At 38.4% G+C, this 14,917-nt stretch overlaps 1 protein-coding gene and 1 long non-coding RNA gene across 2 annotated transcripts in view; one reads left to right on the forward strand and one right to left on the reverse strand.

The window, feature by feature from the left end:
- The window catches only part of LOC150089371 (uncharacterized), a 200,324-nt gene that overhangs the window by 96,630 nt on the left and 88,777 nt on the right, over window positions 1-14,917 (reverse strand). The window lies entirely within an intron of this gene.
- The window catches only part of LOC150089373 (uncharacterized), a 49,106-nt gene that overhangs the window by 8,275 nt on the left and 25,914 nt on the right, over window positions 1-14,917 (forward strand). The window contains exon 2 of the mRNA XM_090368552.1: window positions 10,288-10,343. Coding sequence (XP_090224678.1) covers window positions 10,288-10,343 — 56 coding nt within the window. The remainder of the gene's footprint in view (window positions 1-10,287; window positions 10,344-14,917) is intronic.

A 14,917-nucleotide genomic window follows, 5' to 3' on the forward strand; every position in this document is an offset into this window, starting at 1 on the left:
GTGTAGCATCGGTAGGAAGACTACAGCATGTACATAGTAAGGCCAAGAGAAAAGATCTCTGTATAGTGTCCACTTGGTTGTTATTATGGGGGTTTGATGGAGCATAAGCTACTTTGGCTATAATGCGCTTTGTCAAGTTGGGATTTTGTCCAGTTCCCTTTGAAACCAAATACAGGAGGGAGAGAAGTGGGATAAAGACAGTAAGATACAAGATACGAAGAGTACTGTGTTTATTCTCCATTCATTCCAAGATATTCTGAAGAATGTTGTTGTAGGGTTTTAGGTGTATCAGCAACTTAGGCCATGTTGCGCCGTATACAAGGTGTGTTTGAAAGGTTTTAGGACAACATTCATAAAAAATTGAAATATCAAAAGGGAAAAAAATGTATTACCATTTTATCTTCAAAGTACATCCCTCCTAACTCGATACACCTCTTTACACTGCCGCACAGCTTCTGAATTGCTCTGTGAAACTGATTTGTGTAACCCCTGTTTAACTCCATCGTCATCTCTTGGATCTCTGAAAAGCTGCCAAAATGGTGTTCCTTCAGGTGGGATTTCACTTTGAGAAACAGAAAAATAATCAAAAAGTGCCAAATCCGGCGAATATAGAGGACGGTAAAGCACTGTATCGCCCTTCCGTCCAAGTAACTGTTTGACGATGGTTGCGTTGTGTGAAGGTGCATCGCTGTGAAGAAATAACCATTCTGATTCGCCTGGGTCTGACCCTACACACAGAATTCGTTTCAACAGTCATTCACACTCCTCTGTAAAAGTCAGAGTTGACTGTCTGTCCTTCCGGTACAAATTTCTTGTGCGCAACTCCTTGCCAATAAAAAAAAAATCGCCAACATTGTTTTGGTTTGAGACTTTTGGATATTTATTTTTTAAATGTCTAGATCACTGTCTACCATCTCAATCAAATCTCGACACGTAGCAACTCATTGCTCCCCGTGTTGCGCTGTCAATGCATGAGTACCGACACTTTCCCCCTTTTTTTTCCCCACATCTTCGACAACAATCGAACGCATTGTATCCTTGCTAATATCAAGCAGGTCTGCTAGCATTCGAAGGGACAGAAGACGATCGTTCATTAACAGATGCCGAAATTCTTCGATGGTCATGGCCATAGGACAATCGGATTGGCCACCATCCCGGACATTGTCCTGAACATCTTTCCGCACTTCATAGAACCGCCCATACCAGCGAAAAATGATGGATCGTGATGGAGCTTCATGTCCACAGGTTGCACTCCACCAATATGCAACTGTTCCATAGTGTTTTGTGAAAGGCGCCACCGGTAGTTTCCCACATCTGTGCCACAGTATTTTGTGGAGAAGTACAGAATCTCTGTAAAAGCCAGAAAAGTGTAATTTCTGGTTTGTTACAACTGTTTCAGTGCACATGGTGTTGAGAGTAAGGTGCCACTGGTGGTTTCCCACATCTGCACCATCTGCTCTCTTGTGTTGAATATAGACTCTCTAGATGCCAGAAGCGTGAGTAAAGCGTGGTTCCTGTAGTCATATATCATTATCTTATTACATAGTTATTTTTACATTAAAAGCATAATTTGTAATTTTACAATTAAAGTAACATTTAACTATGTCCACATCTACAAGACCATTTACAGCGAAATAAAACAAATATAAAGTAAGTGCTAATGCGGAAATAACACAGAATGGTACATATTGAGTTTGTTTTTCTTTCAACCTACACATTCAGTTTGTCTTCCTGTTCATTACACTATCCATTTTCTGCATTCTGTTTTCTTCTATGGGCTTCACTTGCTCGCAGCATTTATAAGTGGAGTAACGCAATCTGAAAAACTTCCATCCTGTAGTTCTCGGTGCAAAGCCTTTCTGGGTTTACTTGCAGATCTTTGTAGACCTTGACTATGTGCAACCGTTAATTTGACCAATATTATCAGATAAACGCGTATCTATATTGCCCTTGTCCTCTCAAACTAGCAGTTTCCCTGAACCTTTAAGGTATCCTGAATAATACTGACAAAAACTCTTGCACCACCTCTGTTTAAATGTATCCAGTCTCTACAAAACAGATTCCTTCTACCTACAAGTGCGGGCCAAGCTGATAGAAATTCCCCCCCACCCCCAAAAAAAAAAAAAAAAAAAAAAAAAAAAAACCTGCAGAGTCCTTCAAGCCTTGAGTTAATCCACAAGGCTTTCAGCATATAATCCCTCCTATCATGCCTGGGCAGAATTGCAACCAAAGATATTGTGGCCTAACTCGCGGCATTCTTCAGCATGGTCCTATATTTATCTATCAAATTTCAAATTTAATTAATGTCATTAGTCCCCACATGAATAATATTCTCCTCTTTACCCCCCCCCCCTTAAAATCAGACAGGCTGTTGGTGACATCATTAACAGTTGCTCCCGGCAGACATACCCTGGTTCTAGTCCAGGGCATTTGTCCTTTTTCATTGAATGAACTGCAGTTTTAATTCTTCTGATGAGGAAGGAAACATTGAAGTGGAGATGAAATAGGATTCATTTGAACTCCTGATGTCAGACAGCAGAAGGATAGTCAAAAGTTGGAGCACCGTGTGGGAAGAGTCTGTCTAGAATTTTATTTACTCTATTGTTCCAGTTTAAAGAATCTTCAGTATTTGTGATAATTGTATTAAGGATTGTATTAAGGATATCTCCTGCTTTTATTTTGTTTCTGCAAATTTTGTAAATCAGATCCCTGGGATCCTTATTGCAGCAGTGTTTACGAAATATTTCCAGGATTCCAACTTACTTTTTTGAATCGTTTTGACGAATAATTTTTTGTACTTTTAAATTACCAATATAATCTTGAGAGTTCTGATGGTAAGATACTGATGTTTTTTCGAGCCTTTTGCAACGTTTCTCTAATGCGATGAACTTTACGCCTTAATATCGTGAATTCGTGTGCCCATCAAGGTATGATTTTAGTAGACAAGAACTTCTTCCTTGTTTATCTGGAATTGTCTTACTGAATTGTCTTTTGAATAACAAGTGCTCTTCCTCAGGATTAACAGTGAGAAATAGGTTTCATATCTCTGAAGGAAAATCCTGGATTACAGATTTTTCAAAGGCGTCACAACGAATATGGCTAAGAGAATACCTAACAAGATCCCTTGGTTTCCTGTTAGAAACTTGAGATGTTTCTAACAGAAAAGAGATGGCGAGTACGAGTAAATGAGAGTACGTTGTTGGTTACCAATATGATGTCTATGTTTGATTGACCTAAAGAGTTTCGAAAAATGTTTTAAGTTTACCTTGAAGATTAACGACGTTCAGTTGATGAGCAAAAATTAGATCTAAAAGGCGTCCTCTTGTACCTGTGGATTTGCTGCAGTCAGAGAAGATTTGGAATTTTTGTCCATTAAAATTAATAGAAACTCTGAATTAATAACATGAAGCGCTGATTCTAAGTAATGAAGATGAGGGGCGATATCTGTAGATGGCGGAAATGCAAGGAAATAATGCAAAATGAAAGCGTGTCTGTGGTAACATTAATACGCATTGCAAATTGGGTACAAAGACTGGAAATTACAACTATATCTATATTTTTATTGCAGAATCATGATTGGGTTGAACTCTTGAGGTCATTGGGTGTACCATGACTTTACCACGAGAATTAAAGGGCTCCTGCCCACAAATTATATCATACGGCGATACATCACTAAATGACGAACCTATCAGAATGTTCTCCAATGCATCCCTTCATCTCATAAATCATCACAACATTGACTGCAACAGGTTAATCAACTCTAAAGCCTACAGGGGTGAGATCTCCGATAAAATGAAGAAATATAATCCAACTCAGTAATTGCAACTAAAAGCCAAATGTCCTGTTCTGCAAATTCTTTTTAATTCATAACTATAATTCCTAAGTCATTGTTAATGTCTATATGAAATCTGCTATGTACATATATTCCATTATTTTATGTCATTTCCTTTGTGTATTACTCTCTGCCCCTAGCCATGTGCTGTGATGGGCTTGCTGTATTTGCAATAAATGAATATTTATTTATTATCAGTGGCCGATGTAGTATACGTACTTTAGATACTAAGAGAAGTGGTTGTGGTAAAGTAATCACTTTGCAGTTCCTTACATTTCGGAGTGAAGGGTTCGTGAGCCTACAGTTTCTAAAGCTCGTAAATACTCTGGGCAAGCAGTATCGCGAATGGAATGCCTGGGATCCTTATTTTCGCAATTCGAGCACACAGGTGGGTCCTCCTTGTGATGTCATTCATTGAATTATGTCCTTGCCGGAAACAGTGCATGCAAGTAAGCGCTTCCTCTTTGCACGTGTTTGATCTGTGTCCGAACATCATACAACAAAACCACTTTGTCACGACACCGGATGGCGTGACAGAGTGCTTCGGAAGAAAATTTTGATGTAAAGCTCCGAACGTGCACTGGTGATGTTGCAAGCCTTAATTACCTGTAGCATGCTTTTCCTGCAGTTTCGCCAAACGACATTGCGCAATCGCCGCGGAACTTTTTTGTAGTATTCCTGGTTCACCGCTTAACCATAGTCAAAAATACAATAAGCATGACCTTCACATTTGATCCAGTTTGTCTTGCTTTTTTTGGGCCTTGGAGAAAAAAACCTTCGTCGAAAAGACTAGGCCTTTGTTTCAGGATCTAACCGTTTATACTTCGGGAAGCCCACACGGTCAGAGTTCACAAAACATGATTCGTGACCAGTAATGATGGAAGAAACAAAGTGTGAGCAGCAGCATTGTAATCAAGGTCCTGACATGCAAAAACTTTTCTCTGATCATAAATGAGAACGCGAGAAAACACGTCGCATTCCCAAATGTGCTAAAATTCATTGACATGTCACATAAACACCAGTTTTACTACAACTTCGCGGATAGTAAACGACGTTTCTTCTTATTATACTACACATAGTTGGTTTTTGAAGTTGAAGGACAGCCAGAGGAAGGATGATCTTCGACGATTACTGAAAAGTTGTCTAACGAAACACAGCATCTTCTCAGAAAGATGATTTTAACATTCCGTGAATTTTTGTTGAACTTTTTCCTAATTTGAAAATTATTCAAACTGGCTGCTCAGTAAAAGAATTCATTTTAATGAGAGGAAACACATAAAACAAAATATATAAATAAATGAATTTTATGTTTATACTTCGGGAAGCCCACACGGTCAGAGTTCACAAAACAGACATAACACCAGAAACAGCATCGTATTTAGTAGTCGCGAGAGCTGAACCACGGTCACTCAAAGCACACGTACTTTTCACCCTCATGCCTGACCACTCGGCTACGGCGGCCCTAAATACATTTTCCGTATATATTCCGGGACGACTACAAGATCAGAGGAGTTTACAAGATAAGAAAGAATACAAGAAACAACACCGTCTTTAGAAGTAACGCGAGCTGGAACTACGGTCACTCAAATCACGAGTACTTATGCAACTTTCGATTGACCACTTGGCTACGGCCGTCCTCTATTCTAAACGCGCTAATTTATACGGACTGCAGATAAATTGGCGATTCTTGCATTACTATATCTAGATTAATCATTAAACACGTTGCTATCAATCGCAACTCACTATGACACCGCAATTTCAAGATACAAAAGTTAATCACAGAACTTTTTGATCAGGCTTATATGTATACTACGCTCTACGTTCTTTTCATGTAAACGTTTTTGTGTTGAGTGATTTTTTTTTTCCCCATCAGCACAACTAAGTTAATAAAAGCAAAGCAATATTAATGTGACATGCTTATGCCAAGAAACAGGAAAAGTCAGGGTTAACTTCAATAAAGATATGTGATCTTTTCCAGAAATCCCAGCATTCTCTGTTGCAGTCCTTTTTCTGAGGGGGAGGGGAAGAAAAAAAAAGACAACTGCATTTAGAAGGAGTGGGGATAATAAAGTTTTCACTCCTCACTGAAGAAACAAATGCCGGTTAATCCACAAATTGAAGCTGCTTGTCAAACTGGACAGTAGTGTAATTACTATTATTAACAAAATTATGGATTAGAATTTCATCCAAGGAAAGATGGTCAGAGTGTGCATAGTGTTAGGGTCAGGCGCCACCTGTGGTTTCCCACATCTGCGTCGCATGTGAAGAAATACAGTACTACTGTAAATGCCAGAAAAGTTTTTTTTTTTTTTTTGTAGTTGTTGGCGCATAGGCTTCTGTGGCCATAATGCACCTCCTAAGGTTTTTGCAGTACTTTGATCCAAGCCCGAGGCGGGAATCGAACCCGCGACCTTTGGGTTGCCAGGTAGGCACTTTAGCCGCTCAGCTAGCCCGGTCGGCTCTGCCAGAAAAAGTGTTGTCTGTTGTATATGACATATTGTCAGGACACACAACAGAACCTGTTGTGTGTCCTGGCATTTGGCTGCAGGGTCCCGGTGGGACCCTACGTTGCCCATACACACCACTAGGAGTTAGCCAGGCTGCCCATAATTCTCTGGCTGGTCTCCGCCAGGGTCGCCTGAGCTTCCTAGGCAGAGGCCAAGTAAAAAATAAATAAAAATAATAATAAAATAAGATAAAAAAAAATAATTAAATGAGGAAAAGAAAATGAATGAACACTTTTTAAAACTGATTATACTAGGCATTCCCAGTTTGTGGCAGGTAATATCATACAATACCGTACTTAGAAACATAGATACATGAATCCACTTATACATATATTTAAAACACAGATCCAGTTAGTCCAGTCCAGTAAAAGACGCTCAGGAACAACAACCCCATTATATAGGAATCTAACTAAAACGCCATCAGTACATCAATTATAAAAAAGTTCGTACACTGATGAAGTTCAGACTTCACGAAGATGGAACCAGAAAGAACAAGTTAGCTGACTTAATTCAATCAAGTCCAAAAGAAGTGATGGGTTCACCAATCTTGAACTTCGGCACTAGTTGAGAATTTAGAAGTCAGAGGGAGATATACAGTTTTTTTTTTTTTTTTTTTTTTAACTGTCCAGCGGTTGTAAGCTGGTCAGAGAAAACAGTGGGTATTCAATTACAAAAATCGGAAAGAAGGCCACAAAAGATGAAAATTTCTTAGAAGACCTTTATGTCCAACTGTCAAGAGTAGCTGTTTAAGTCTCTCCAAACTTTTCAATGGAACGTGTTTGAAGATGAAGAATGTAAGTCAAGTTATCTAAAAAAAACAAGCACCAGGGTGGTGCGTCCTGATACCAGTCTACGCCGCGAGGAGGCGGGCCACAACTGAGCGCGAACCGCAGCAAACCTCGAGTGTCACGTACTGAATGTCCAAACCATTCAAAATATGAGCAAATAAAGTTAATTTTAACAATAAATTAAAAAAATAATAATAAAATAATCAGAAAAATTAAAGATAAAAATAAGTAAAAAAGAAAAAAATAAATAAAATAAAAATAAAATTCAGTAAAAATAAAGATAAAAATAAGTTAATAAAATGGGAAAAAAAAAAAATAAAAAAAAAAAATCATCCTGCACCAGTGTAAGGATGCGTACCCCGTCTCAGGACCAGCCTGAGGTGTGATAAATGTAAATAAGTACGACAAGCGAAAAGAAGTGCCTTCTTCCTCCTTTTAGAAATTGTCTGATACCGAAAAAGTTCCACGCAGAAAGAAACATACGAATTTGAAAACAGTGTAAGTTTCAAAAAAAACAGGAGGGAGTTAACTGTGAACCCGGTTTTAGGAACTAGTTGGAAAATAACATCAAAAGTACTCAGAATCCAAATTTCTTTCTGTCGGAAATCAAGACGGGAATTGTTCGAGAGAAAGATATTTACCATGTTCACTAATGCAAGAATTTAAAAAAAGTTGCTAGTACACTGCTTGGCCACGTTATCAGACACATACGTTGTGTCCAATGTTAAGGTAACTCCTGAAAGTTAGTTTAATTACACTGTGATGATACAAAACTCTGTAAAATGGCCAAAAATGAGTATTATACTATATTTATGTATCGTGTATCTTGTTGTGTTTAGTTGTTTCTGGCCACTTCGCTAACAGGAAGCAGCAACCACCAGGAAGGCTGCTTCCCAGGACCCATCCACGCCACAAAGAGGCGGATCACAGATATACTTTTGTCTTAGTGAATAAAATTCTGGACCCATAAATAATACAGCAAGTCCAATTAGTTTCAATAATCTCGCACCGTTTGGGGCGTAACCAATAGTATTATGAAAGGATTCTGCCTTCTCACAAAGGTAAGAATTCCGGCAAAAATAAAAATAAAAAATAAAAATAAGAAAGAAAGAAATAAGAGAAAAATGGCCAAGGGCCTTGCAGTTCTTTTCCCTGATGTCAGAGGAATGGAAACGTGTTACATAATCTCTACACAAGAGATGAAGTCAAGAATTGCTAATACTAATTGCTGAAGACATCTCGACTCACCAATTAAACTTATAGAACATTGGCAATTGGTGATCCAGACAGTGTTATTTAAACGAAATCAAACAGCCCCCCCCCCCCCTTGGGAGGACTACGTTAGTGGGCTGCTAAGCACAGACAGCCCAGCATAGTCCCTTTTCCTGAAGCCATCTGTCTGTCTAAAGAAATAGTTCCCAAAATGGGTGATATAGTCTCCTGGGGGGGCGATGGGATTACCTAGGGGTGCTAAGAGGAAAAGGAAATGGGATGACAGGGAGTGCTGGCGGATGTGGGCCCTTCCGAGCGGGTTGATCGCTTATTTACAATTAACCAGGCGCCTAGGGCGAAACATCTTCCTTGCTTCGAATTTAAAGTTTTACTGCTCTTATCGCTACCAAAGATATTCCCTTTGGCCACTTCGTATTTACGATTCAGCGTTGTTACAAGATAGACAATTATTGTTAATGGCTACTGATTTTCTTATAATTTAGATACCGTACATCTATGATAGGTGAAGGTTTGTGCGTGTTCGGAAAATAGTTATATATAAATATTTTATGATGGTTTTAGCGTGGTTATCCAACTTCTCTCCAAGCAAAGAAATCGATTCCAGATTACTAAACGTGGTGGTTTAAGACTCTTGCTAAGTGACTTTAAATCAGACATTTGGAAACTGGCATCACTTCAGAAAATCCATCTATCGCATTAGCAATTTATTGAACAGTGAACCAGTCATTAAATGTGGTATCTAACCCTCTTGCTAAATGACTATCAGACTTTGAAAATCGGGTATCACTGGATCAAGTTCATCAATTTTGTTGAATTAAACAAAGGTTATAATTAGATTTTGAATAAATGTGCAATTATTTGTTACTGTTTTGAATTTTATTGTGTTGCTATCTTTCTTAGTGGGTCGTGCAAACAGCAAGTCTGAATAATGCTTTTTATCAGGTGGGATTGGAGGCACTGAGGATGAGTATATGTAAGCAAGGGGGCGGCGGTCGAAAAGGTTTGATAGCCACTGTAACTCTGAAGAGATATCCTCACTTTAATCGATTATATAAGGTACTAATCGATCATCGGAGCAGTAGCGTAGCTACCCTTTTCGGGCCCGGAGGCAAAGAACATGTTCGGGTCTCTACTTAATTAATGAAAATTGCAAAAACAGGAGACAGCCAAAAACGCCGAGCCCTAAAGGACACGGAGGCAATTGCCTTGCCTGCCTACATGGTAGCTACGCCACTGCATCGGAGTCCTATGTGAAAAAGGTAGAAGCTGATAAAATTAACCATGAAAAAGATGGTACGATGGATATTAGAAGACGCTGTCTGTGTATTTGTATTTACTTATAGTTTCGCATAATACTGCCACTTCTGTGATGGTTGAGAGGTCTAGAGACAGCTGTCAGGCTGTCGCCTACCGAAGGCTTCTCGTCATTAACGACTCGTAGCAGCCATTCTGGGCCGTGGTAACTTTTTCAACCATGAACTTTCCTTCATCAGTCCTGATGATACCATAATCTTTAAATTACCAATCCTAACAATTTAAGGCTCTGAGAATTTCAGCTTGCGAATGCCCCACCAGCAACTATCTAGCACTCCGGATCTTCTAAATATCTGCGTTGCATTCTACAGTAAGTAAGATAATACATAACCAGCTGTATTTTGTATGGCTTTAGATCAGAAATTAGTTGTGCTGTTATGCACATTTTTATAGTCCTACTGATTTGAATATTCCAGAACTTAAAATCGTTTTGTAAGCAAGTAACTTTTACATGAATCAAATTCATGTATAATTTACTCCCTCATATTAAAAAAACAAACAAACAAAACGAACTACTTTCGGACGTTAATTTATTCAAATAGTTACATTTGACTACTTATAACAGTTTTATACGAAAAAAAAAAAAAAATAGTGTTATGTGTTGTCTTTGCAGAAATACATATGCCAGAATGTATGATCAATCAGCTACCAGTCCCAGATAATGTGAGGGTAAGTAGTTTTTTTTTTTTTTTTTCCTCTCATTACTGCGTAAGTTCTAAAAATGCATATCACTAATGGCGATTAAAATGGGCTTTTGTGCTAATAAAATGTCTACTAAAAGGACAACTAGTTGAAAGCGTGGTGATAAATTAACTAATGGACAGTCATATGAATACCGGAAAACACCAAGTACCCAGAAAAGCCTATACAGCATCAGCAAAGAAAAAAATAATAATTTCCCCCTATTCTTTCCAATAATTTGTCTCAACTTTTCTTAAATTTATTCAAACTACCCAGCTCAACAAAATTAGGTGGAAATTTATTCCAACAACAATTGATTATGCTTTGGATGAATGTGACTTTCCGCACATCTATTGCGCAACCAGCCTTTTCTTAAGACCTCTTGTGCTTCATTTCAGAAAGTATAAAATTGGCATCAGCATTTAATTTACTTAACCTTTCTAAAGCTTTATAGACATTAATTAGGTTATCATGCCTAGTTTCAGAAGAACCCAATTTAGAGAACCCCAATCTTTCCTGGTATGAATATCTTTTTGTTCCCTAAACAAACCTGTTGCTCTTCTTCGCACTCTTTCCAACTGATCTACGTCCTTCTTGAAATGACGTTTGTAAACCTATATGCAATATTTCAGATGAGGCCTAACCATTGCATTATGCGTCACATCTTTTTCCCTGCTGAAAAAATTCTTGTATATTATTGAGAGAACCACATGGGTTGTTCTAGCAAGGGTTGTCTGTGCTGATCGGAGACATTCATGCCACCTGTACAATTACCACTAGATCCATTTGATGAAGCACTACCTTAAATTTAGTACCACTGATGGTTTTATTATTCCAGGATTACAGCTATCCAAATGGAATACTTTCCAATTATGATTTAAACCTCAACTGCCATTTTTCGAGCCCATCAACTAAGCTGATAAAATCCTCTTGAAGTATTTATACTTTCAAATCTGAAATACCTACATCAATATCATTAATAAATACAATAAACTCTAAAATCACGCGCTTCACAATCCGGCACACTTTACAAATAAATAAATAAATAAATAAAATCGGGGCATACTGAGCAATCCATCTGGTAATAGTATCAACGATCGCATTTGTCTTTAAAAATGCATTTCAGAAAGAGTGACATTTATAGTGCTTGTAGAACTATCTTGTCTCTTAATTTGTTATTGCGTTCTTTAAACGAGTTGCGCTGGTTCTCACTCTCAGACTACTCTGATGAGTTATAAATCCAACAAAGCAGAATGCTTAATGGAGGAAAGAGAAAGGATTTAAACTGCATAAATAACGCAACGATCTTAATTCTCACTGCTGGACAAACTTGCGTCTGCAACGAGTTGCTCTGGTATTGCACTATTTCCAAACGGATGGTCTTGCCAAAAGATAATCTGTAGTGATAACCTAGTGGCAACACTACGACAAAAGAGCTGTAAAGAGATCGATGTCAGCTGCCGTGTAATTGAAATTAGTGTAATAGTAGGGCAACTCGCACGTTTGTTCTTCTGAGAAAAGGACATGATAGTCATAAATGTGGACAGATGTAACTAAGTTCATTTATTTATGTTTAAATAATTACACTGGTTTACAGTATATCTGGGGTTTGAGAAAAAGTATGTGGCAGTTATTTATGCATGTTTACGGATTACTAAACCGAAGTCCGTTTGTTTCTATCATGTAAAGATTTTTCACAATTCGTTACCTAGGTATTATACACAAATGTGTACACAACTATAATTTCTGCAATGGTTTACAAGTTTTATACCCCTATACTCGTAATCAGTATCAAATATTTGCCTCAAATAAATAAATATTCATTTATTGCAGATACAGCAAGCCCATCACAGCACATGGCTAGGGGCAGGTAAAAATACAAAGGGAATGACATAAAATAATCGAGTATATGTACATAGCAGATTTTATATAGATATTAACAATGGCTAGGAATTTTAGTTATGAATTTTAAAAAATTGCAGAACAGGACATTTGGCTTTCAGTTGCAATTACTGGGTTGGATTATTTTTCTTCATTTTATCGGAGATCTGACTCCTGTAGGCTTCAGAGTTGATTAACCTGTTGCAATCAATGTTGTGATGATTTATGAGGTGAAGAGATGCATTGGGGAACATTCTGTCCATTTGTTTGAGCCTGGAGAGGTTGGATTTGAATCGCTGGTTTCTTGAATTTTCCCTGTTGGGGGCAGCTATTATATTGGCTAAGTTTGGTGAATCGCATGCAGAGGTGATTAACTTTGCAAGAAGCATGACTCCAGACTCATTGATCATCTGTTGCAGAGGCTTTGTTTTTAGGTTTTTATAAAGCTATTGCCTTGATATTGTATGGGGAAAACGAAGCTTTCTATTAAGCCATCTAAGAACCCAATATTCTAGGGCAAGGAATTTCTTGACGGTTACTTGAGGAGCACCAGACCAGATTTCCGAAGCATAGGACAGAATGGGAAAGATGCATCTTTGAACATGCTTAATGACTGTTTAATCGTTATCTAATTGAATCGCTACTGTTTCTTGTTTGATTAACCATTTTGCTTTTTGAATTTTTTGAGCAACATATAAATAGTGGGCATTAAAGGAGAGATTTTTATCAAAAACAACTACAAGGTCTTTGTGAGCGTAAACATTTGGGATTGGGACATCTGCAATTTTTATTTCTATGTGGTTGGGTTGTTTCTGAAGGGAATAAGTAATTTGAGCAGATTTGCTTGCATTTATATTCAGATTGAGATCTTTCAGGTACTTGATGATTTCGCAAATCTGTGAATTCGCATCATTGATAACTTTGCGAATATCATCAATGGCTTTGGAGATTATAAATAACTTTAAATCATCGGCATATGCCAGTAGATTTGGATTTTCTTGTAGAAGTGGTTGAAGAGATGCTGAAAATATCGTACTGGAGAGAACGGCTCCTTGGGGAATGCCTGTTGAGGTTGTGACGAGAATATTGTCAGTACTAGTGGGGAAGTGGAGAAGTCTGCGATTTAAGCTGTATTGAAGATAGGAAATAATCATTGTGTCAACGAGAAAATGATTTTTTAGTATTTGAAAAGCTTTTTTGAGATCTATGTTGTCGAAAGCACCTTTGATGTTAAAATAAAATACATCGCATTGTGCCTTATCTTGAAACGCAGTTTGGATGCGTACAATGGTGTCAGCTAGGCTTGTTGTTGTGGAGCGCCCTCTAGGACCAAAATGCATATTGACAGGTGCATTAGCGAAGATTGTATGTTGAAGATATGGGAGCAGGATTTTTTCAATAATTTTAGTAATTATTGACGAAACAGCAATTGGTCGATGGCCGGGATGGTTATTTCTGCAAGCTGTTTTAGGAATCAGCGTAATCCTGAAAGTTTTCCATTGTCTTGGAAGGAATGGCTGATGCACCTGGAAATGATATGCACTAACGAATCAATAAGGTGTAAGGTATATTATTGTCATGCGGCACCAGGGGTTTCCCCTACCTCCGCGTTGCTTTCTTTGTGGGTGTACCAGCTTCCTGGGAATGCCAGAGGTTTAAAAGTGTGTGGGTATTGTACCTGTGTAATGTCGTATACCGTTGTTCATCTGGTCATTTAGCCGCTGGACCCCTGCTGCAGCCCAGCGTTGTCCCACCTTCGCCCCGTGGAGGCAGACCAGGAAACACCAGTAGACTAAGATTTACTCTGGCAGGTCCTGCCGCTTAATTTCCTGAGATTTCGGCGGCTAGGACCTAAAACAAAAAAAAAAAAAAAAAACTTATGTACACATACACATATACAACAGTGATACATAATATATATGCATCCATGCAATCGTAATTACTTTGGATGTTTGCATACAGCACGTGTGCATGCATTCATATGAGAGGAGTAGGGCAGTGCGTAGGATAATTAGGCTGAGACTGGGCGAAGACGCCTCTCCAATATCGGTATTTAGGAATTCATCCAAGACGATGTTCCATAACGTAGGTCCTAAAACGGAGCCTTGTGGACAGCCTCTGTTGATTTTTCTGGTGAATATTTTATATGGAGAATTCACCATGCTGAGTCTACTGGAGAGGTAGCTTTGGATTACTCGATAGAGGTGTTTTTTTTTTTTTTTTTTATGTGAACCCCAAACACGGTTGCCTGGCATCCCACTCCCCCGGAGCCGGGCCAGGACGCTCGGCCACCAAAGGGTGTCGAATGCCCCAGAAAAGTCGATAGAGATAGCCAGGAAGTATTTGTTTTCTGTGGCAGCTGCACGTGCAAGGACGTTCTTCAGGGCATCTACAGGGCAACGAATCAATAATGTATACGCTGGACAATCTAATAATAAAACCAGGAATGCCGTCAGGACCTTCACTACTATCAGGGCGTATTTGGTTAACTGCACACTGAACTGTATTCTTGTTCACAAGTTGGTTAATTAGCAGGGCTTGATCCGGAGACACATCATGTTGCACTTTGTCTGCTTGTTCATAGGAATTAAATGTTATAAATCTGTTTTGTATACCTTCAGTGAAAATGTCAGATCTCCTTGTTTCCATATTGCATCTTATCCATTCAAAAACTAGATCGT

This window comes from Mastigoproctus giganteus, chromosome 2 (genome assembly GCF_048544385.1).
Source record: "Mastigoproctus giganteus isolate SK-2022 chromosome 2, ASM4854438v1, whole genome shotgun sequence".
Classification (NCBI taxonomy): domain Eukaryota; kingdom Metazoa; phylum Arthropoda; class Arachnida; order Uropygi; family Thelyphonidae; genus Mastigoproctus; species Mastigoproctus giganteus.